This window comes from Pelobates fuscus, chromosome 2 (genome assembly GCF_036172605.1).
Source record: "Pelobates fuscus isolate aPelFus1 chromosome 2, aPelFus1.pri, whole genome shotgun sequence".
NCBI lineage: Eukaryota > Metazoa > Chordata > Amphibia > Anura > Pelobatidae > Pelobates > Pelobates fuscus.
In genome coordinates this window covers 302,149,146-302,174,859 of record NC_086318.1, presented here as the reverse complement: position 1 = coordinate 302,174,859, position 25,714 = coordinate 302,149,146, and the positions used below count along the sequence as shown (strand labels likewise).

Genomic DNA, 25,714 nt, shown 5'->3' with positions numbered 1-25,714 from the left:
GTCAATTAAAATACAATGCTATATCACTTAAGATAATATCCCCCAATTTGTTTGTGTTTTTAAATTCAATATGACCTTCTTGTTTAATTATTTATTCATTTTGAAATTGTGATAGGTAATTAATATTGTCTGTCCAGGACCAATATATATTTATATGATGTCATCCGGTAGTCAGTTAGTTTTGTTTGCTTGGTTTCCTACCTCCTGATTGGCAGCTGTCAGTTTACTAGTCAATTCTTCTTTTAGTGTTTCCAGCTGTTGTCTCAATTGATTCTTTCCATCTTCCAAATCCAGTTTCTCTTTGTCAAATCGTTGTTGGAGCTCCTGTGAGAAATTAAGCAGAACCAAACTGAGTATCTACTGTACTCATAGAACCTGCTATTAATTGTCAATTCAGACAGCAAATGTCACCGCACACATGCCTGGAAAAATAAATAATTGAAGTAGTGGTCAAATAAGACTAGCAATCAACTCTCCAGGTTAAATGTGTATTGGCTAAATAGAAGGATGTGTTAAGGGTACGGATCCCTCCTTCTTTATGTGAATTGGTTTTCTCAAAATACTTTAATGTACATTGTACATAGCTGAACTTATCGCATTCTATAGATTCTGTTGCTTATTTATAGGCTTCGGCCATTGTATTTTACAGTGGGTATGCAATTTCTCTGCTATAAATATTCCCAGCGCATGGCAATACATTCTGATGAGGATGGACATTAATTTGCTAGATCCATAAAATGTTCTATTTATTTAAAAAGTGTTTTGCTAGGAGAAAAACCGCTTTCATTTATTTTCTGAGATGCTTAACCCCGATAGTGATCAGACTACTTTTCAATTTTCTTACAGTTTAGGACCAGGGCTGTTTTTGTGTTTAGCTGTAATTTTCCTCTTACTCATTTACTGTACCCACACATATTATAATTTATATACCATTTTTTCTCACCATTAAATGGTCTTTATAAAGATACCATTATTTTCATCATATTATAACATTTACTCTAAAAAAAATATATAAAATATGATGATTTTTTTTTTTTTTTTTTTAAACCCACACCTTTTCAAACCTTGACCCCCAAAATCTGTTACGCATCTACAACCGCCCAAAAATATGCATGCTAAATAGTTTCAAAATGTTGTCCTGAGTTTAGAAATACCCAATGTTAACATGTTCTTAGCTTTTTTGGAAAGTTATAGGGTACAAGTAGCACTTTGCTATTTCCAAACCATTTTTTTTTTACATTGTAACACTGATATTTGTCAGGAATCCCTAAATAACCCGTCACATGTATATATTTTTTTAAACAAAACAACCTAAGGTAATTAACGTGGGGTATTTTGACTCTTTTCATGCAACCATTTCACCACCAATCAATGCCCAAAAAAATAAATAAAAATGAAATAATTGGTGATTTCTTTGACACACAGAGGCGGCTCTAGACTTTATGAGGCCTTAGGCGAAACGCAAACATGAGGCCCCACTAACAAAAAAAAGTGTCACATATACACATTGATGCACTGTCTACCTGTGTATGTGCCTGAGAGTGTGTCTGACAAAGAGTATCCTTGTGTGTGTGAATGTATGTCTCTGAACATGTTTGCGTTTTTGTCTGAGACCCTATGTGTATGGGGTAGCTGCTTGAAGTGTGTTGTGTGTATGGGGGGGGTGGGGGGGAGAGGCAAGTGATGGGGGGAGAGGCGGGTGATGGTGAGTGATGGGGGGAGAGGCGGGTGATGGTGAGAGGGGGGTGATGGTGTGGGGGTGATGGTGAGAGGGGGGTTGATGGTGAGAGGGAGGGGGGTGATGGTGAGAGGGAGGGGGGTGATGGTGAGAGGGAGGGGGGTGATGGTGAGGGGGGGGTGATGGCGAGAGGGAGAGGGGGGGTGATGGCGAGAGGGAGAGGGGGGGTGATGGCAAGAGGGAGAGGGGGGGTGATGGCGAGAGGGAGAGGGGGGGTGATGGCGAGAGGGAGAGGGGGGGTGATGGTGAGAGGGAGAGGGGGGGTGATGGTGAGAGGGAGAGGGGGTTGATGGTGAGAGGGAGCGGGGGGTTGATGGAGGGAGGGTAATGGTAATGTGAGAGTGAGAGGGGGGGTAATGTGAGAGTGAGAGGGGGGTAATGTGAGAGTGAGAGGGGGGATAATGTGAGAGTGAGAGGGGGGATAATGTGAGAGTGAGAGGGGGGTAATGTGAGAGTGAGAGGGGGGATAATGTGAGAGTGAGAGGGGGGATAATGTGAGAGTGAGAGGGGGGATAATGTGAGAGTGAGAGGGGGGATAATGTGAGAGTGAGAGGGGGGATAATGTGAGAGTGAGAGGGGGGTGATGCTGAGGGTGGTGGTGGGGGGTGATGCTGAGGGTGGTGGGGTGGTGATGCTGAGGGTGGTGGGGTGGTGATGCTGAGGGTGGTGGGGGTGGTGATGCTGAGGGTGGTGGGGGTGGTGATGCTGAGGGTGGTGGGGGTGGTGATGCTGAGGGTGGTGAGGGGTGTGAGGCTGAGGGTGGTGAGGGGTGTGATGCTGAGGGTGGTGGGGGGTGAGGCTGAGGGTGGTGGGGGGTGAGGCTGAGGGTGGTGGGTGGTGAGGCTGAGGGTGGTGGGGGGTGATGCTGAGGGTGGTGGGTGGTGAGGGGTGATGCTGAGGGTGGTGGGGTGATGGTGAGGGGGTGAGGCTGAGGGGGATGATGCTGAGGGGGGGTGGGGGGCGAGGCTGAGGGGGGCTGAGGGTGAGACTGAGGGGGGCTGGGGGTGAGACTGAGGGTGGTGGTGAGGGTGGTGGGGGCTAGGGGTGGTGAGGCTGAGGGTGGTGGGGGGTGATGGTGAGGGTGGTGGGGGGGTGAGGCTGAGGGTGGTGGGGGCTAGGGGTAGTGAGGCTGAGGGTGGTGGGGGGGTGATGGTGAGGGGGGTGATGCTGAGGGTGGTGGGAGTGAGGCTGAGTGGGGTGATGCTGAGGGTGGTGGGGGCTAGGGGTGGTGGGGGGTGATGGTGATGGTGGTGGTTGAGGCTGGAGGTGGTGATGGTGAGGGTGGTGGGGGCTAGGGGTAGTGAAGCTCAGGGTGGTGGGGGTGAGGCTGAGGGGGGCTGGGGGTGAGACTGAGGGGGTGATGCTGAGGGTGGTGGGGGTAGTGGTGAGGGGGGTGATGCTGAAGGTGGTGGGGGTGAGGCTGAGTGGGGTGATGCTGAGGGTGGTGGGGGCTAGGGGTGGTGGGGGGTGATGGTGAGGTGGGTGATGGTGAGGGTGGTGGGGGGTGAGGCTGAGGGTGGTGGTGGCTAGGGGTAGTGAGGCTGAGGGTGGTGGGAGGTGAGGCTGAGGGTGGTGGGGGGTGAGGCTGAGGGGGGCTGGGGGTGAGACTGAGGGGGGTGATGCTGAGGGTGGTGGGGGTAGTGGTGAGGGTGGTGGGGGCTAGGGGTGGTGGGGGGTGATGGTGAGGGTGGTGGGGGCTAGGGGTGGTGAGGCTGAGGGTGGTGGGGGTGAGGCTGAGGGTGGTGGGGGTAGTGGTGAGGGTGGTGGGGGCTAGGGGTGGTGGGGGTGATGGTGAGGGTGGTGGGGGCTAGGGGTGGTGAGGCTGAGGGTGGTGGGGGGTGAGGCTGAGGGGGGCTGGGGGTGAGACTGAGGGGGGTGATGCTGAGGGTGGTGGGGGTGGTGGGTGATGGTGAGGGTGGTGGGGGCTAGGGGTGGTGAGGCTGAGGGTGGTGGGGGTGATGGTGGTGAGGCTGAGGGTGGTGGTGGGGGGATGGTGAGGATGGGGGTAAGGCTAAGTATGGTGATGGTGACTGGGGGGGTGAGGCTGAGTGTGTTGGGGGGTGATGGGGAGGGAGAGCCTACCTTGATTTCCCTGGTGGTCCAGTGGGCTCCCTGGTGGTCCGGTGGCCACTGCTCTCGGTCTGCAGCTCTGCAGAGCTGCAGACCGAGTAGTCTCGCGAGATTTCAGAGCGTTACCGCGGTAACCCGCGGCAACGCTCTGATTGGCCAATTCTCGCGAGTCACATGGTCTGCAGCTCTGCACACTGCGGAGCTGCAGACCAGTGTCTGCGATGGTGGCCGGGCAGCCAGGAGGGGCCTCGCACCCGGCGGCATACCGGGCAAGCCGCCGGGCCCCCTCCTGGTGTCAGGTCCTCGGTCACTGACCGAGGACCTGACACACTCTGCCAACAGGCGGTTTAGGCGGCCGCGAGGCCCCCGCCAGCGCGAGGCCTTAGGCGGCCGCCTAAACCGCCTAATTAGAGAGCCGCCTCTGTTGACACACGTAGCAATTTAAGAATACATGTACTGAGAACTTTCAGGGTTACTGCCAAAGAACACCCCAATATGTGTTCAGCAACATCTCCTGAGTACAGCGATACCACCCATACCTTATTTGGAGGGTGCGCATTCCAGTTTTCCTACTTGGAATTTTCACAGATGGTCATCATGCACCCATGTCCTATTTGGGAATTTTTTGAAGCCGGCCAATGTAATTTACTCCATCAAACCATATATTTTTTGAAAAGCAGACACCCTAGGGTATTTCAAATGGTGGTATTTTAACACATTCCATGCACTAATTCTACAACCGGTCTTTGTCAAACTTTTGGGTAGTAATTTTTTTTTGTGTTTTTTTTTTCTCTCACATTGTACTTTAGGCATGGATTCTCAGTTCCTGTTATGTGTTACTGACAAAGAACACCCCAATATGTGTTCAGCAACATCCCCCGTGTACAGCAGTGCCCCCAATGTACATGTTTTATGTTTTTTTGCAAACTTACAGGGGTCAATTGTAGGGCTTTCCCCTTTTCCATGTTTGCACATTGAAATTTGCAAGATTGGTTTGCTGGGCCTATGTTGCCTTTGAGACGTATAGCAGTCCAGGAATGAAAATTAACCCCATAGGGCATACCATTTGTAAAAGTAGACAACCCACGTTATTCAAAATGGGGTATGTCCAGTCTTTTTTAGTAGCCACTTTTCTGTCCATAATAAGCATTTATATTAGTTTTTTGCATTTTTTTTTTTTACACAAAATCTGCACTTTTACTGGTGATTTCATCGATGTGATACGTTTTACTGTTTTAAACACTCATATTTGTGTTCAGCGAAGTCTTCCGAGTATAACAATACCCCCCATGTACAGGTTTTATGGAGGGCTGGTCCAATTCAGTTTGCTGGGTCTGTGTTGCCTTTTGATACCATATGGTAGCCCAGGAATGTGAAATAACCCGATCATAGTATACCATTTTCAAATGTAGACAACCCAAGGTATTAAAATTGGGGTATTTCCAGTCTTTTGTAGTAGCCACTTAGTCACAAATGCTGGCCAAAGTTAGCGTTTTTTATTTGTTATTTATATATAATACGTGAGTGTGTGTATATATATATATATATATATATATATATATATATACACACATAATATGTGTGTGTGTGTGTGTGTGTATGTATATATATATTTCCTGGCCATATCCATGGCAGCACAACAATGGGTAGCTCCTCCCTATCCCTAACCAGACAGGAACCTAATTAAAACAGAAGGTATAAGTAACCCCTCCTACCCCTCCCACCCTCAGTCTTTTTGTTCCTGTCCTATCCCTAGGACAGACTTAGTCATTCTAAGACTAGAGGATTTTTTCTTTTTGTTACCTTCTCCCTCAAGGGAGTTCAGCCTCTCTCCCTTGGGCAGTCTCCAGTACACGGCCCTGTGCAAAGGTGACCCCCTGGAGAGACCCAGGCCCGGACTGGCCATCGGGCACACCGGGCAACTGCCCGGTGGGCCGCGGTGGCCATGGGCCCAGGCCGGCAGGGAGATCACAGGATCTCCCCTGCCGGTCTTTGCAGGGCTGGCACTATCCGAGCGCCGGCCCTGCAATAGTCCATGGCGGGCCGGTGGGGAGATCAAAGATCTCCCTCACCGGCCCACATACAGTATATTCCGGCCGCCGGCGGGGAGAGTGTGAGGGAGACAGGAGAGGAACCCGGCGGAGCTCTAACTTGCAACTCCGCCTAGTTCCTCTCGCGAGATTCGGAGCGTTGCCATGGCAACGCTCCGGGTCTCGCGAGAGTGAACTCTAGACCCACAGGCTAGAGTTCACTCACCACTAAGACCACCAGGGATGGATGCCAGCAGCAGGATCCCCCCTCCCAGGCATAAGGTAAGCAGGGAGGGGGGACATAATCACCCAAGTCACATCAGCCTCACAGACACCCCTAACACTCACAGCGCACACACACACACACTGCACCCCTAACACTCACAGCACCCTCACTCACACAAACACACACTACACCCCTGACACTCACAGCACACACACACTGCACCCCTAACACTTACAGCACCCTCACACACACACACACACACAGCACACACACACTGCACCCGACACTCACAGCACCCTCACTAGCACACACACACACACACACACTGCACCCCTGACACTGACAGCACCCTCACTCACACACACTGCACCCCTGACACTCACAGCACCCTCACACACACGCACTGCACCCCTGACAAACACAGCTTCCTCACACACACATAGCAACCTCACGGGGGGGCAATAGTTCCCCCCTTTAGTTTAAAAGCGGTGGGGGCTCGGGAGGGGGGACCCTATTTATTTATTTTTTTAAAACAGTGAGCAGCCACAGGCTGCTAACTGTTTACTATACATGCCCCTATTCGCGGTATAGCGAGTAGGGAGAAAATTTACTAATACTAAGTCATTTTTACTTAGTATTAGTAAATTTGTCTGAAAGACCAATTTAGGTCTTTCAGCCTTTTGGTAAATAACTCCCTAATACCGTGGGAATTAGGGAGTTATCTACTAAGCGGCTGCAAAAGAAGTCCCGAAGTGCCGAAGTCCCAAAATTCCGAAGTTGCCGAAGTGCTGAAGTTCCGAAGTTGCCGAATTTCCGAAGTGTCTAACTGCCGAAGTGTTGAAGTGCCGAAGTGCCGAATTCTCGAATTGCGAAAATCCCGAATTTCGGAATGCCGAACCGAACCGAAAATTTTCCCCATGCACATGCCTAGTGCCAGAGGCTTTGGCCTACTATGGCCCATTGTAAAGCACTGCGGAATTTGATGCGCTATATAAATAACATAATAATAATAATGTAATAGGGCCAGAGGATGGTCACTTTTCTGACTCTGTATAGGCCCATGGAGTGTCCCCATCCCTGGCTATAATATTAAAATAATTCCACTCCCCCAGTGACAAGGGGCCTCAAAGTACATATTAAGCCCCTTAGTTATGCTTTATTTAGCATATTCACTTTTAATTAGTGAGACAGTAAAAAATATATAAAAAAATTAAACATGTAGAAAGAAAGTTTTTATTATACTATTGAGTGTTAATTAAAAATCACCAATAATTAATCTATTTGTATTTATTTTCTCAATGTTAAATTAACTTATACAGTCCATGGCGGCATATATAAAGACTTGAAGACTTATCACTGCCTAGCTTAGTCTGTGTTCACGGTGACTCACCATCTGCAGCTTCTTTTTTTCCTTATTTGTTGCGTTTTGGACAGCCTCGAGCACTGCTTGATGTTTCCATGACATCTCTTCTAACGTCTTTGCATGAAGCTCTTTTAGCTGTACTGTCTCCTCCTCAAATTTGATGCGCAGGTTAATCAGCTCCTTCTCATAGCACTCTCGCTGGGTCTGCTTTGCTTCATTGATCTTCTGCAAAGAATCAGACAAGACAAAGAAATTATGCAATTGCTCATCCACAGATCACTTGCTAGACCCATCACTCAAAACAATAAAAGAAAGATTTAAATTCCCCACTTACATTTTTGCTTACTTTGCTAATGCAAAATACATTTATAATGCAAACTCTAGAGTTTTTAATTCCTTTATTTATAGTAACCACTCAAGTGGCAAGGAGAAATTCAATTATCAATATATAGCATGTATTTGTAAAATAAAAACTGAAATTACTGTACTCAACAAACATAAACTAATTAATTTAACTGGTTTGATTTATTTGCAAATGATGTGCTTTTATGCTCTCTTTTGGCACTTTGTATTGTCCTACCAACTGTACTGGGATGCTCTTTCTGAAGATTTAGTAGTTGTATAATTGCTCCATAAATGTTCTCTCTCTAACTAAGTGACCTTGAAGAAAATATAAAAGGTAGCTTGATGACTATCAAAAGAAAATCGTTGACATACCCGAAAATAAAAAAACATACCATAAGAAAAATGCTATTTTGTAACAAAATCATGTCCAGTATGCATATAGCTCTTTTTGTTCTGTGCTTTTGTAGGTATCCCTGGGCTTCCTCCTTACCCTTATATACAGTGAGTAAGCGCTCACATCAAACAATAGAATGCAGTGTCCACCTAGTAATAAAGAATGCTGCAAAATCTTCCCCACATGTGGTGCATGAGTAGTTAGTTAATACCGTTTCAGTACCCCTACAAACATGGGAGATAAATTTAAGCGTAAAGAATGTTTAAACAGGTTTGTTTTTGGCTTAAATAATACTAATTTTTTTTCCTCTATCTACATTAGTGATGTCCCGAACGGTTTGCTGGCGAATAGTTCCTGGCGAACATAGCGTGTTCGCGTTCGCCACAGACCGCAAACATATGCGATATTCGGTCCGCCCCCTATTCGTCATCATTGAGTAAACTTTGACCCCGTACCTCACAGTCAGCAGACACATTCCAGCCAATCAGCAGCAGACCCTCCCTCCCAGACCCTTCCACCTCCTAGACAGCATACAATTTAGATGAATTCTGAAGCTGCATTCAATTTTTTTTTTTTATTATTTTTTTTTTGTGTGTTTATTATACATTATCCTCCATAGTCAGTAACCTGTGTTTATTATACATTACCCCCCATAGCCAGTAACCTGTGTTTATTATACATTATCCCCCCATAGCCAGTAACCTGTGTTTATTATACATTATCCCCCCATAGCCAGTAACCTGTGTTTATTATACATTATCCCCCCATAGCCAGTAACCTGTGTTTATTATACATTATCCCCCCCATAGCCAGTAACCTGTGCTTATTATACATTATCTCCCCCATAGCCAGTAACCTGTGCTTATTATACATTATCCTCCCATAGCCAGTAACCTGTGTTTATTATACATTATCCTCCCATAGCCAGTAACCCGTGTTTATTATACATTATCCTCCCATAGCCAGTAACCTGTGTTTATTATACATTATCCCTCCCATAGTCAGTAACCTGTGTTTATTATACATTATCTCCCCCATAGCCAGTAACCTGTGTTTATTATACATTATCCCCCCCATAGCCAGTAACCTGTGTTTATTATACATTATCCCTCCCATAGCCAGTAACCTGTGTTTATTATACATTATACCCCCCATAGCCAGTAACCTGTGTTTATTATACATTATCCTCCCATACCCAGTAACCTGTGTTTATTATACATTATCCCTCCCATAGCCAGTAACCTGTGTTTATTATACATTATACCCCCCATAGCCAGTAACCTGTGTTTATTATACATTATCCCCCCATAGCCAGTAACCTGTGTTTATTATACATTATCCCTCATAGTCATTTATCGTTGGACCTAGGCAGCATGATGTCTTAGGCCGGCCCAGAGAGTGAGTGAGTGAATGAGTGAGTGAATAATATAATATATATGTTCAGAAACATATTAGTAATATACAGGGAGTGCAGAATTATTAGGCAAGTTGTATTTTTGAGGATTAATTTTATTATTGAACAACAACCATGTTCTCAATGAACCCAAAAAACTCATTAATATCAAAGCTGAATATTTTTGGAAGTAGTTTTTAGTTTGTTTTTAGTTATATCTATTTTAGGGGGATATCTGTGTGTGCAGGTGACTATTACTGTGCATAATTATTAGGCAACTTAACAAAAAACAAATATATACCCATTTCAATTATTTATTTTTACCAGTGAAACCAACATAACATCTCAACATTCACAAATATACATTTCTGACATTCAAAAACATAACAAAAACAAATCAGTGACCAACATAGTCACCTTTCTTTGCAAGGACACTCAAAAGCCTGCCATCCATGGATTCTGCCAGTGTTTTGATCTGTTCACCATCAACATTGCGTGCAGCAGCAACCACAGCCTCCCAGACACTGTTCAGAGAGGTGTACTGTTTTCCCTCCTTGTAAATCTCACATTTGATGATGGACCACAGGTTCTCAATGGGGTTCAGATCAGGTGAACAAGGAGGCCATGTCATTAGATTTTCTTCTTTTATACCCTTTCTTGCCAGCCACGCTGTGGAGTACTTGGACGCGTGTGATGGAGCATTGTCCTGCATGAAAATCATGTTTTTCTTGAAGGATGCAGACTTCTTCCTGTACCACTGCTTGAAGAAGGTGTCTTTCAGAAACTGGCAGTAGGACTGGGAGTTGAGCTTGACTCCATCCTCAACCCGAAAAGGCCCCACAAGCTCATCTTTGATGATACCAGCCCAAACCAGTACTCCACCTCCACCTTGCTGGCGTCTGAGTCGGACTGGAGCTCTCTGCCCTTTACCAATCCATCCATCTGGCCCATCAAGACTCACTCTCATTTCATCAGTCCATAAAACCTTAGAAAAATCAGTCTTGAGATATTTCTTGGCCCAGTCTTGACGTTTCAGCTTGTGTGTCTTGTTCAGTGGTGGTCGTCTTTCAGCCTTTATTACCTTGGCCATGTCTCTGAGTATTGCACACCTTGTGCTTTTGGGCACTCCAGTGATGTTGCAGCTCTGAAATATGGGCAAACTGGTGGCAAGTGGCATCTTGGCAGCTGCACGCTTGACTTTTCTCAGTTCATGTGCAGTTATTTTGCGCTTTGGTTTCTCCACACGCTTCTTGCGACCCTGTTGACTATTTTGAATGAAACGCTTGATTGTTCGATGATCACGCTTTGCAATTTTAAGAGTGCTGCATCCCTCTGCAAGATATCTCACTATTTTTGACTTTTCTGAGCCTGTCAAGTCCTTCTTTTGACCCATTTTGCCAAAGGAAAGGAAGTTGCCTAATAATTATGCACACCTGATATAGGGTGTTGATGTCATTAGACCACACCCCTTCTCATTACAGAGATGCACATCACCTAATTTGCTTAATTGGTAGTAGGCTTTCAGCCTATACAGCTTGGAGTAAGACAACATGCATAAAGAGGATGATGTGGTCAAAATACTAATTTGCCTAATAATTCTGCACTCCCTGTATGTAAATCGGGTTCATGCAAAGAGGGTGAAAAAGTATTAAAGAAAAACACACTTATTGCGGCAAATTTACAAAGCCAAACTTTTAAAAGCTTTCCTCATTTCTTTCTCGGGATGAGGAATATATCGGTTGTAGACTGAGGATTTCCATTTGTCCAATCTTTTAATAATATGCACTGAAGTGTCAGTGTTGAAGGAGACCGAAGCTGCCCCTATTCTAAATGAAAGACCCAAGACATGGATACAACCCAATCTTAGGAGTAGTGTTCTGATGTAGAAGATGAATTTAGCCGTAGTCAGAGGGATTCAGTGAGAGTAGTGGTGAAATGTGTGTGGCATGACTGAGTGTGGGTAAGTAAGAGTCAAGTATTTCAACTGGGCACTAGTTCTAGGTGGGATAAAGTAGTATAGCGGATGGATGAGTAGTTTGGTTCGTTTTAGAGGTTTGTAGAGAAAGTATATAGTAATCATGATTTTTAGCGATATCCAATATTTTTAAGGTGGTCCCAGTGCCACCACTCATATCTCATATTCCTTCACAGGTGTGCGTTTCAGGGCCTGCCAGGGCACAGTGTCACACCAGTGCAACTCATATCTGGTGTAACAGTAGTGTACATTAAAACAAAATTAAAAAAAATACAGGGGGCTTGTTGTAACCTTTCGGGGACCCTTGGTGTTGTACGTGGCTGGGTGGAGGAAGAGACCTTCAATGACATCAGTAAGGACAAGGAACGGGACATGGTTAGCTTGGTATCCAACCTTGTGCAAATGGGGAGTTTGAGGTTGTGCAAATGGACTGTTTGCGGTTGTTTGCGATGCGTTAAACGGGGAGTTTGGTCTGTCACTGTGAAGCGGGCGTAACCCTTACATTACCTGATCGATACAACATCATACCTGATGTTTTAAAGCACGTTATTCCAAACAATTTGGGAATGTTAGGTGATGTATGCCCTTTATGGATTAAAACCAGACTCTGCATCTACTATGTATTTTTCCATGGGAGTTTTGCCATGGATCCCCCTCATGCCACAGTCCAGGTGTTAGTCCCCTTGAAACAACTTTTCCATCACTATTGTGGCCAGAAAGAGTCCCTGTGGGTTTTAAAATTCGCCTGCCTATTGAAGTCTATGGCGGTTCGCCCGTTCGCGAACATTTGCGGAAGTTCGCATTTGCGAACGGAAAATTTCATGTTCGCGACATCACTAATCTACATACATCTCTATGAATATTTCATACCTCTCAAGTGTACCAGGTCAGGAAGGACAGTTCTGATTTTGGATCTAAATCATCCTGTCCCTTTTTACTAGGAACCCCATATTGTTAGTGTCTTTAACAGAGCTCCACAGTTATAATACTCACAGTAATGTGTGTTATACTACATTAAATGTGTTAATAAATCAGTCTTTGCAAGTAAAATGCATTATTACTGCCCTAAATTACACTTTAGATGAATAGATTTTATTAGTAAGACCCCTAAAATTTCTTAGACCAGCCACACCCCCAATCACACCTCTAAAATGAAAGTGTTCCTCTTTATCCATTTGAAATGTTGGGTGGTATAATATATATTACATTTCTGTAATTATATTTGTTTTAACACTGGGCATGGGTTCCAATATACATTAAAGTGTACAGGTTAATGCATAGACATTTGTTACTTCCTTTGACTAAACTTGAGTATCAATAATACATTATGTCTATTAAATAATTTAGACATTGCTACACTCTCTACAGCTATGCTCTCAGTTAACCTAATCTGATCTTAAATCGGAATTTCACTTTGAATACACTCTTTAGTAAATAACCATGTACCGGTATTTCCAATTTGCGCCAATCCACTTTAAGTATTATGAAGAAAAAAAATAATCAATTGCAGGTAATATTAATGAAAGTGAAATCAATTTCATTCCTCAATGTTTTAATATATGTAACCTTTTTATGCGAGACACACATAACCAAAAATAGACGTATTAATGTTTTGTCACTAGCCTATCACTCTTTAAGTAAGTCATTAAATTGAACATGACAAATGCCCTCCATTCCTGTCAGGATAATGCCAATATGAAACATAGAAACAGCCTCTCTTTTAATACAAAAGGCTAATTAGCACACCTTTATGAACTATTCATTACCACCAAGACCTGACTGAGAATAAAAAGCCCTCTGATGCATTGCATCAGTATTGTGGGCAGATATTACTCCAATTCCATCTCCCTCTCTCCTCCAGCTCCATCTCCCCTCCCCTCCCATCCAACTCCATCCGATTTTCCCCCTCCATCTGTATCTCTTCCCTCTAGCTTCATCTTCTTCCCTCTCTCGACTCCATCTCCATCTCTCTCCCTCTCTCCACTCTAGCTCCATCTATCTCTCCCTCTCTCCAATCCAGCTCCCTCCCTCTCTCCCCACCATCTCCCCTGCAGCTTCCTGTTGCCTCCAGATCCATCACTCTCTCCCATCCAGTTCCATCTTCCCCCTCTCTCTCCTCCAGCACCATCTTCATCTCCCTCCACCAGCTCCTCTTCTTCCCTTTCTCTCCTCCAGCTCCATCTTCCTCCCCTCCAGTTATTTCCTTCTCCATCTCAACTCCCCTCCAGCTCTTCTTCTTCCCTTTCCTCCCCTCCAGCTCAATCTTGCTCCATCTCCCCTCCAGCTCCATCTTCCCCTATGATGTTTTCTAGAAAGCTGAACACAATTTCAATTAGCTGAACTATCCATTCAGACTTCGCAGATCTAGCATTATATGATCTGCAAACAATCATTTTGTTTATGTTTTAAAACTTTAATAAAAATGATTGTATTGAAAATCAGCTAGAACCTTTGGTAACCTTTTCTTTTTTAAGTGAAATTCTGTGTACTTTTAAATATGTACTAAAGATTTAGCAACTGACATTACAAAGAAATTCCTTTAAATGAGGGGATAAGTAAACATAATATTAAAAAGTGGCATTTTCCTTTTAAGTGAAGCAAACAATTGTATACAAGAGATGTGGGAACTCCAAAGTTTGCACTAAATCCCATAATGTCTGAAAATCCTAGTTCTAAATAGGCAAGTCAACTGGTATTTAAAGTATATTGAAGTAAAATACAATACAGCAGGAAACTGAGGAAAAATATGAGGTTAATTTATAATAAAAAAAACAAACCTTTTCTAGTGCAAGGATCTGTTGTCTTTGACGTTCATCAAGGTTTTGATTTTTGTTTTGTAATAAAACTCTTTCGTCTTCTAGGCGGGATATTTTTTCCTTTATTCTGGATTTTTCTGATTCAAGATCTTGTATGGTCGCTTCTTGCGTCATCTGAGTGGCTTGTAGCATTCCAATATGACCTGTAGCATGGGGTGAATCATATACGTTTGTGAAATCAAACAAGGATTGTATATAAAATATAATATAAAACTTATTGGCAATAAAAACAAGCAAACTAACTGTATGCACAACACACCAGTAATGAGACATATTAAGCTGCATAGATCTCTTGCATTAATAATTTTAAGGAATGAATTAAAAGTATGCATGTGTCATATAATAAATACCTCTTCCTCATAATTCCTCAATTATGCCCCTTCTATGCCAGACATGTAACCTTACAATCTGCCTTCCAGAACCATTTTTCCTGTAGGAAGGTGAATATTTTGGCTATGCTATGTTTCTTTTCATCACCACTATGTGTTGTTACTATCAGATATCCTGTGGCTGACTTTGTAAATGAACTTGCCTCTGCCCGTATAGCATTTATGCACATACAGCCACAGGCTCATGATATCCAAATATTCACGCTGAAGCCTTGGAGGTGGGTGGTTGCTCTGCTGTGGGTCCTGGCTGGCCAATATTTACCGGTAAATTCTGGGCTCTTACATTATCTCTAAATCTGTTTAATCTTCAATCAGCAAATCGGCAGATAAACTGATTGTGAGTTAGAGAATTTAAGAGAGAATTTAGCTGATGCTAACGAAACAAGAAAAAACCCAACATGTTAGGTAGAAGATAGAGAAATAAAGTGTAAAGGCTGAAAGCAATCAAGTTTAAAAAGCACACAATGGGTCACAACAGGAGTTTCTGCAGATCAGAGGCTTAAGCCCAAGGGTAACTTTGAAGACTCCTAAACCTCCCACACATTAAAGGGACACTATAGTCACCTGAACAACTTTAGCTTAATGAAGCAGTTTTGGTGTATAGAACATGCCCCTGCTGCCTCACTGCTCAATCCTCTGCCATTTAGGAGTTAAATCCCTTTGTTTATGAACCCTAGTCACACCTCCCTGCATGTGACTTGCACAGCCTTCCATAAACACTTCCTGTAAAGAGAGCCCTATTTAGGCTTTCTTTATTGCAAGTTCTGTTTAATTAAGATTTTCTTATTTCAACTACTATGTTAATAGCTTGCTAGACCCTGCAAGCGCCTCCTGTATGTGATTAAAGTTAAATTTAGAGATTGAGATACAATTATTTAAGGTAAATTACATCTGTTTGAAAGTGAAACCAGTTTTTTTTTTATGCAGGCTCTGTCAATAATAGCCAGGGGAGGTGTGGCTAGGGCTGCATAAACAGAAACAAAGTGATTTAACTCCTAAATGACAGTGAATTGAGCAGTGAAATTGCAGGGGAATGATTTATACACTAAAACTGCTTTATTTAGCTAAAGTAATTTAGGTGACTATAGTGTTCATTTAAAGACTCCTAAACCCTGACCTGTATCATGCTCCATGTCCATCCCTTTACCTTAAGATGTTCTGTGAATCACATTATGACGACAAATCTTAAACTAAGAGTATTATATTATTTATAAATTCTACATCTACTTTATCACCTAGACGCATATTTACTTAGCGGAATAGCTTGGCCTATCAGGTTTAAAGGGACACTCCAGGCACCCAGACCACTTCTACCCTTAACCCTGCAAGTGTAATTATTGCAGTTTTCATAAACTGCAATATTTACCTTGCAGGGTTAACTCCTCCTCAAGTGGCTGTCTACTAGGCCCCCACATGCGCAACAGGTCTCCCCCGCCAGATGACGTTGGCGGGGGAGGAGCGTAAGCGGACCCTGACCCAGCGCCTGGATACAGGTAAGTCACTGAAGGTGTTTTAACCCCTTCAGCAACCTGGGATGGGGGGTGGTACCTGCAGTGCCAGGAAAACAAGATAACCAGGTACAGAAAACAGAATTCTCTAGCAAAGACTGATGAGAAACTGGACCTAGAAAGAATCTCCAGTCGGAGAGATAAACAATGCAGTCTTTCTAGTTTCAGATTGATAAGGTGCATAAGACATTAAAGGAGAAAGACAAGCACTCACAGTGAAGACATGATCTAATGCAGTTTTGGACAGCTGATGACTCATAACTCCTTGGTTGTGTAAGATCATGAATAAAGTCTTTGTCATGACAGCGGGTCCATGGTAAAATGCACACATGCTCCTTGTTTTTGTTTTTGTTTTTTTTATAGCTTGCATATTTATATAAAGTCCATTCACAGTGAAGGGCATGCAAAAGGCAAGCAGATAAGTAACAAAGCTGGTACATCACCAATGGACCGCACAGCGGGCAGGATTGCTTAAGTCTATTTTAACTGGTGCAGAGAGATCGGGGTTCCCAGTCATCTCCACTTTGCACTCTAGATTCCAGAAATACTCCAGCAAAGTAGTATTTAATTGCAAGGTTTGCAGTTTAAAGGAACACTTTAAGTGCACCGTAGGGGCTATGGTGCCACGAGTACCCTGGTGCCCCAGAATGTAAGTAGTCAAATCAATTTAGAACTGTTTGACCTCTTACCTAAGGACCGCAAGGCACCACTTCCCACTACATGAACTAGAGAGTTGAAAACTTTCTTTCAGATGCTGGGCTCAGCTTATTTGATGAGAGTGATCATCTGACACTGCACTGCAGGCTTACCTTAGGTGAACTAATGGAATCTCTTAAGCAGGACCTTCTAGCACCCTGGCTGATGTAATGAAGAGCAGCAACGGCATCTGGCGGACACCAAGTAAGAAGCAAAACCGTTCTAAAATGGTTCCACTACTTATAATGTGGGAGGTGCCAGGGGACTCCTGGCACTGTAGTGGTTATGGCACTTGGATTATTCCTTTAATACCAAACTGCAAAAAACAACAGTTACATTTTGGAAAGAGGAGGTTGCTGGCTGCCAGATCTGCAGCACAGTACTCAGCCATGCTATTTTGTAGCAAGCAGAAGGGAAGGGGTGCTCCTATTCCTTTTACTATACCCTTTCCCACCCTAAATTCCTGGAACTAAATATAATTATCCTAACTTTAGTTACAGTTTTGGTCCAACTTAACCCTAATTATCCTGACCCCAAATCCCCTAACCATAACTCCTCTAATAGTAACAAACCTCCTAATCCTGATTCATCTAGCAGGATACTCACTAAAGAGAGAATTCAAGGTGAATTCAAAGTATATTTCAAATGTAAGGTCAATATAGCTGAAATGGAAATATTCTCTAGGTCAGTTATGCTTTCATTTGAGCTTTTCTGGTTTTACATTAGAAATTCACTTTGAATTCTAACTTTAGTAAATAACCCTGTAAATCTAACTGTCTTAAAGCGGCACTGTCATGCCGAACTTACCTTTCCTCAATCTCTTCCTCTTCTCCGCCTCTCTCAGGATCTGTTATTCTTTTCTTCCATTCTTCTTTAGTTTTCTTTAAAATTATAAGACAAAGTAGGGACTCTTTGCCTTATGGAGGATTCCTCCGCTTGACCAGCTCTGACCAGCGGAGGAGCAAAGTGTGCTTCATTTCCGCTGGTCAGAGCAATTTTCCCATGATCCCTAGCTTTCCTCCCAGTTCCCACAATGCTTCCTGTCAGTATTGCCGAAAGTCCTGTCACTTAGACAGAACGCCGTCAAAACTGCCGAATTGCATCCTAACAGAATGAGAAGAGTTTCTCCATTGGTGTTAGGATGCAATTCGGTACTTTGTTCGTATCGGAATTTCATTCTAATGAATGAAACTCCGATCCTATTCATTGCTGTGGCTGCATCTTGCAGCCGCTTAGTAGATAACTCCCTAATTCCCACGGTATCAGGGAGCTATCTACTAAAAGGCTGAAAGACCTGAATTGGTCTTGAAGCCAAATGTACTAATACTAAGTAAAGATTACTTAGTATTAGTAAATAATATGCCCCTACTCGCTAGACCGCGAGTAGGGGCATGTCTAGTAAGCAGTGAGCAGCCTGTGGCTGCTCACTGTAAAAAAAACACAAAAAAACACCTAATAACCCCCCCCCCCGCGCGGGGGTTAAAGATGGGGGGGACCTACTGTCCTCCCCCCTGGCCCCCACCCCTGCGCGGTGGGTGGGGGCCCTAATAAAATAATAAGGGGGGGGACCTACTGTCCTCCCCCCCTGGCCCCCACCCCTGCGCTGTGGGTGGGGGCCCTAATAAAATAATAAGGGGGGGGACCTACTGTCCTCCCCCCCTGGCCCCCACCCCTGCGCTGTGGGTGGGGGCCCTAATAAAATAATAAGGGGGGGGGACCTACTGTCCTCCCCCCCTGGCCCCCACCCCTGCGCTGTGGGTGGGGGCCCTAATAAAATAATAAGGGGGGGACCTACTGTCCTCCCCCCCTGGCCCCCACCCCTGCGCGGTGGGTGGGGGCCCTAATAAAATAATAAGGGGGGGGGACCTACTGTCCTCCCCCCCTGGCCCCCACCCCTGCGCGGTGGGTGGGGGCCCTAGTAAAATAATAAGGGGGGGGACCTACTGTCCTCCCCCCCTGGCCCCCACCCCTGAGCGGTTAGTGGGGGCCCTAAATGAACCCCCCCCCCATCAAGGTGACTAGGGGTCCCAAGCCCCTAGTCACCCCCCCCACCCAAAACATTCTATCCCCTACCTACCCCCCTCACCCTAAAAATAGTGAGGGGGGAATAAAATAACTAACCTGTAAAAAAAAAAAAAATTAAACTTACCATTTGACGTCTTCTTTTTTCTAAATTCTTCTTTCTTCAGCCCCCAAAAAAGCCAAATAAAAATCCATCATACCCGTCGCACTTTAAAAAAAAAAAAAAAAAAAACGAGCGCAAAAAAAAATTAATCCATGTTCACCCATGGAGGGCACGCCGCGTACTGAGCTCCGCAGGGCGGATCAAGGCTTATATAGCCTTGCCCCGCCCTGCAATTAGGCTTAGAACACACTGATTGGTTGGTTTAAGCCAATCAGAGTGCTCTGTGTCATTTTACACAGCGTGGGAAAATTCAAAAGAACTTTCCCACGCTGTGTAAAATGACAGATCACTGTGATTGGATGGTTTTCAAGCCATCCAATCACAGTGCTCTGTGTCATTTTACAAGCGTGGGAAAATTCCAAAGAACTTTCCCACGCTTGTAAAATGACACAGAGCACTTGGATTTCAAGCCATCCAATCACAGTGCTCTGTGTCATTTTACAAGCGTGGGAAAATTCCAAAGAACTTTCCCAAGCTTGTAAAATTACACAGAGCACTGTGATTGGATGGCTTGAAAACCATCCTATCACAGTGCTCTGTGTCATTTTACAAGCGTGGGAAAGTTCTTTGGAATTTTCCCACGCTTGTAAAATGACACAGAGCACTCTGATTGGCTTAAACCAACCAATCAGTGTGTTCTAAGCCTAATTGCAGGGCGGGGCAAGGCTATATAAGCCTTGACCCGCCCTGCGGAGCTCAGTACGCGGTGTGCCCTCCATGGGTGAACATGGATTAATTTTTTTTTTGCGCTCGTTTTTTTTTTTTTTTTTTATGGAGGATTCCTCCGCTTGACCAGCTCTGACCAGCGGAGGAGCAAAGTGTGCTTCATTTCCGCTGGTCAGAGCAATTTTCCCATGATCCCTAGCTTTCCTCCCAGTTCCCACAATGCTTCCTGTCAGTATTGCCGAAAGTCCTGTCACTTAGACAGAACGCCGGCAAAACTGCCGAATTGCATCCTAACAGAATGAGAAGAGTTTCTCCATTGGTGTTAGGATGCAATTCGGTACTTTGTTCGTATCGGAATTTCATTCTAATGAATGAAACTCCGATCCTATTCATTGCTGTGGCTGCATCTTGCAGCCGCTTAGTAGATAACTCCCTAATTCCCACGGTATCAGGGAGCTATCTACTAAAAGGCTGAAAGACCTGAATTGGTCTTGAAGCCAAATGTACTAATACTAAGTAAAGATTACTTAGTATTAGTAAATAATATGCCCCTACTCGCTAGACCGCGAGTAGGGGCATGTCTAGTAAGCAGTGAGCAGCCTGTGGCTGCTCACTGTAAAAAAAACACAAAAAAACACCTAATAACCCCCCCCCCGCGCGGGGGTTAAAGATGGGGGGGACCTACTGTCCTCCCCCCTGGCCCCCACCCCTGCGCGGTGGGTGGGGGCCCTAATAAAATAATAAGGGGGGGACCTACTGTCCTCCCCCCCTGGCCCCCACCCCTGCGCTGTGGGTGGGGGCCCTAATAAAATAATAAGGGGGGGGACCTACTGTCCTCCCCCCCTGGCCCCCACCCCTGCGCTGTGGGTGGGGGCCCTAATAAAATAATAAGGGGGGGGGACCTACTGTCCTCCCCCCCTGGCCCCCACCCCTGCGCTGTGGGTGGGGGCCCTAATAAAATAATAAGGGGGGGACCTACTGTCCTCCCCCCCTGGCCCCCACCCCTGCGCGGTGGGTGGGGGCCCTAATAAAATAATAAGGGGGGGGACCTACTGTCCTCCCCCCCTGGCCCCCACCCCTGCGCGGTGGGTGGGGGCCCTAGTAAAATAATAAGGGGGGGGACCTACTGTCCTCCCCCCCCTGGCCCCCACCCCTGAGCGGTTAGTGGGGGCCCTAAATGAACCCCCCCCCCCCATCAAGGTGACTAGGAGTCCCAAGCCCCTAGTCACCCCCCCCCACCCAAAACATTCTATCCCCTACCTACCCCCCTCACCCTAAAAATAGTGAGGGGGGAATAAAATAACTAACCTGTAAAAAAAAAAAAATTAAACTTACCATTTGACGTCTTCTTTTTTCTAAATTCTTCTTTCTTCAGCCCCCAAAAAAGCCAAATAAAAATCCATCATACCCGTCGCACTTTAAAAAAAAAAAAAAAAAAAAACGAGCGCAAAAAAAAATTAATCCATGTTCACCCATGGAGGGCACGCCGCGTACTGAGCTCCGCAGGGCGGATCAAGGCTTATATAGCCTTGCCCCGCCCTGCAATTAGGCTTAGAACACACTGATTGGTTGGTTTAAGCCAATCAGAGTGCTCTGTGTCATTTTACACAGCGTGGGAAAATTCAAAAGAACTTTCCCACGCTGTGTAAAATGACAGATCACTGTGATTGGATGGTTTTCAAGCCATCCAATCACAGTGCTCTGTGTCATTTTACAAGCGTGAGAAAATTCCAAAGAACTTTCCCACGCTTGTAAAATGACACAGAGCACTTGGATTTCAAGCCATCCAATCACAGTGCTCTGTGTCATTTTACAAGCGTGGGAAAATTCCAAAGAACTTTCCCAAGCTTGTAAAATTACACAGAGCACTGTGATTGGATGGCTTGAAAACCATCCTATCACAGTGCTCTGTGTCATTTTACAAGCGTGGGAAAGTTCTTTGGAATTTTCCCACGCTTGTAAAATGACACAGAGCACTCTGATTGGCTTAAACCAACCAATCAGTGTGTTCTAAGCCTAATTGCAGGGCGGGGCAAGGCTATATAAGCCTTGACCCGCCCTGCGGAGCTCAGTACGCGGTGTGCCCTCCATGGGTGAACATGGATTAATTTTTTTTTGCGCTCGTTTTTTTTTTTTTTTTTTTTTTAAAGTGCGACGGGTATGATGGATTTTTATTTGGCCTTTTTGGGGGCTGAAGAAAGAAGAATTTAGAAAAAAGAAGACGTCAAATGGTAAGTTTAATTATTTTTTTTACAGGTTAGTTATTTTATTCCCCCCTCACTATTTTTAGGGTGAGGGGGGTAGGTAGGGGTTAGAATGTTTTGGGGTGGGGGGGGGGGGGTGACTAGGGGCTTGGGACCCCTAGTCACCTTGATGGGGGGGGGTTCATTTAGGGCCCCCACCCACCGCTCAGGGGTGGGGGCCAGGGGGGAGGACAGTAGGTCCCCCCCCTTATTGTTTTATTAGGGCCCCCACCCACCGCGCAGGGGTGGGGGCCAGGGGGGAGGACAGTAGGTCCCCCCCCCTATCTTTATTTAGGGCCCCCACCCACCGCGCAGGGGTGGGGGTCAGGGGGGAGGACAGTAGGTCCCCCCCCTATCTTTATTTAGGGCCCCCACCCAGCGCTCAGGGGTGGGGGCCAGGGGGGAGGACAGTAGGTCCCCCCCCCTTATTGTTTTATTAGGGCCCCCACCCACCACGCAGGAGTGGGGGCCGGGGGGAGGACAGTAGGTCCCCCCCCTTATTGTTTTATTAGGGCCCCCACCCACCGCGCAGGGGTGGGGGCCGGGGGGGGAGGACAGTAGGTCCCCCCCCTTATTATTTTATTAGTGCCCCCACCCACCGCGCAGGGGTTTGGGCCAGGGGGGAGGACAGTAGGTCCCCCCCCCCCTTATTACCATTTATGTTTTTACAGTGAGCAGCCACAGGCTGCTCACTGTTTAGTGGACATGCCCCTACTCGCGGTATAGCGAGTAGGGGCATTGGGGAGATTTTAATCTCCCTTGTGCTATTATGGGGGTCATATTGACCCCCATAGAGTGAGGGGGGGACCTGGGGGGCTTATGAAGTGGTGGGGAGCACAGTAGGTCCCCCCCCTATCTTTATTTAGGGCCCCCACCCAGCGCTCAGGGGTGGGGGCCAGGGGGGAGGACAGTAGGTCCCCCCCCTTATTGTTTTATTAGGGCCCCCACCCACCGCGCAGGGGTGGGGGCCGGGGGGGAGGACAGTAGGTCCCCCCCCTTATTATTTTATTAGGGCCCCCACCCACCGCGCAGGGGTGGGGGCCGGGGGGGAGGACAGTAGGTCCCCCCCCTTATTGTATTATTAGGGCCCCCACCCACCGCTCAGGGGTGGGGGCCGAGGGGGGAGGACAGTAGGTCCCCCCCCCTTATTGTTTTATTAGGGCCCCCACCCACCACGCAGGAGTGGGGGCCGGGGGGAGGACAGTAGGTCCCCCCCCCTTATTGTTTTATTAGGGCCCCCACCCACCGCGCAGGGGTGGGGGCCGGGGGGGGAGGACAGTAGGTCCCCCCCCTTATTATTTTATTAGTGCCCCCACCCACTGCGCAGGGGTTTGGGCCAGGGGGGAGGACAGTAGGTCCCCCCCCCCCTTATTACCATTTATGTTTTTACAGTGAGCAGCCACAGGCTGCTCACTGTTTAGTGGACATGCCCCTACTCGCGGTATAGCGAGTAGGGGCATTGGGGAGATTTTAATCTCCCTTGTGCTATTATGGGGGTCATATTGACCCCCATAGAGTGAGGGGGGGACCTGGGGGGCTTATGAAGTGGTGGGGAGCACAGCTCCCCACCGCTTCTGTCTTTACATATTACAAGGAGGGAGCTGCACGTCTGTAGCTCCCTCCTTGTAATAAACTGATCGAACAAACGAACACTGATACTCAGTGTTAGTTTGTTCGTCTGATTTTTTCTATTCATTCATTCGTCTGTCTGATGAATGAATAGATGAAATTCCCGTTCGCATGTCCAGGTGTTTCACTGGGCATGTGCGGGAATCTCACAGTCTGTCTAGTGTGGGTAGATGACGTGTCCCACAGGGACTTCACCTACCCACACAAAGATGGCGGCGCCCTGAATAAAGATCGGGGCAGAAGATACAGATTTAAAAATAGGTAATCTGGGGGGCTTAGGGGCATTTGGGGGTGACTAGGGGGTCAATTGGATGTAGTGGAGGCGGGAGGGGGGTTAAAAAAAAACGGGATTCGGCATGACAGTGAATGAATGAATAGATGAAATTCCCGTTCGCATGTCCAGGTGTTTCACTGGGCATGTGCGGGAATCTCACAGTCTGTCTAGTGTGGGTAGATGACGTGTCCCACAGGGACTTCACCTACCCACACAAAGATGGCGGCGCCCTGAATAAAGATCGGGGCAGAAGATACAGATTTAAAAATAGGTAATCTGGGGGGCTTAGGGGCATTTGGGGGTGACTAGGGGGTCAATTGGATGTAGTGGAGGCGGGAGGGGGGTTAAAAAAATAAACGGGATTCGGCATGACAGTGCCGCTTTAAAGGACCACTATAGGCACCCAGACCACTTCAGCTCAATGAAGTGGTCTGGGTGCAGGTCGCTCTATTTTTAACCCTGTAGCAGAAAACATAACAGTTTCAGAGAAACTTATGTTTCACTGAGGGTTAATCCAGTGAGAAGACACTGGACGTCCATAGGAAAGCATTGAGTAATGCTTTCCTATGGGCGGTTTGAATGCGCATGTGGCACTTGCCGCGCATGCGGCACTGATGTCGAAGGAGGAGTGGTCACCAGCGACGAGGGAGCCCAGTGCTGGAGAAAGGTAAGTAGCTGAAGGAGTTTTAACCACTTCAGCCCAGCGGGAGGGGGGCCATGAGGGTGGGGGGGACCTAATGAGCCTATAGTGCCAGGAAAACAAGTTTGTTTTCCTGGCACTATAGTGGTCCTTTAACGAAAATCCTTTAACTTAAAGGGACACTATAGTCACCTGAACAACTTTAGCTTAATGAAGCAGTTTTGGTGTATAGAACATGCCTCTGCAGCCTCACTGCTCAATCCTCTGCCATTTAGGAGTTAAATCCCTTAGTTTATGAACCCTAGTCACACCTCCCTGCATGTGACTTGCACAGCCTTCCATAAACACTTCCTGTAAAGAGAGCCCTATTTAGGCTTTCTTTATTGCAAGTTCTGTTTAATTAAGATTTTCTTATCCCCTGCTATGTTAATAGCTTGCTAGACCATGCAAGAGCCTCCTGTATGTGATTAAAGTTCAATTTAGAGATTGAGATACAATTATTTAAGGTAAATTACATCAGTTTTTTTTTGCAGGCTCTGTCAATCATAGCCAGGGGAGGTGTGGCTAGGGCTGCATAAACAGAAACAAAGTGATTTAACTCCTAAATGACAGTGAATTGAGCAGTGAAATTGCAGGGGAATGATCTATACACTAAAACTGCTTTATTTAGCTAAAGTAATTTAGGTGACTATAGTGTTCCTTTAATTCTCCTAGACCTAGATCTAATTCTTGTAATCCTGCATTGTAAATAAAATAAAAAATATAAATATATACAAACACTATGCACAATGGACTCTTTTCTATGCTTGTCACAATCTTTTACAGACAAGTCAATTTTCACTAAAATGGCTGTCGCTAATGTTACTGAATTTTTTCCGTTTCCATTCTTAACTGTTAATGATTGGTAATTAGTGGATGCTTTAAGTTTTGTCTTGCATAGAGATTAGCAGGAGATAATAAATGCTATGCAGCATCTTGTTTCTATGCTACATGGAAAAAAATACCACCTGTTCCTATAGGACTAAACATTACAAATGCCTCATCTAGATGTAAAGACAATGACAAGTTAATGACTGCACACGCTTAATACATTCAACATTAAAAATACATTAATTTTATATTTAAGTGCTTTTA

At 45.6% G+C, this 25,714-nt stretch overlaps 1 protein-coding gene across 4 annotated transcripts in view; it reads right to left on the bottom strand.

Moving 5' to 3' along the window:
* FAM184A (family with sequence similarity 184 member A) overlaps positions 1-25,714 on the bottom strand; it is a 284,234-nt gene that overhangs the window by 71,318 nt on the left and 187,202 nt on the right. For all 4 annotated transcript variants that reach the window (XM_063443471.1, XM_063443470.1, XM_063443473.1 and 1 more), the window contains 3 exons: positions 14,312-14,493; positions 7,455-7,652; positions 202-324 (listed from right to left, as the gene is read on the bottom strand). In XM_063443471.1, the coding sequence (XP_063299541.1) occupies positions 202-324; positions 7,455-7,652; positions 14,312-14,493 (503 nt within the window). The remainder of the gene's footprint in view (positions 1-201; positions 325-7,454; positions 7,653-14,311; positions 14,494-25,714) is intronic.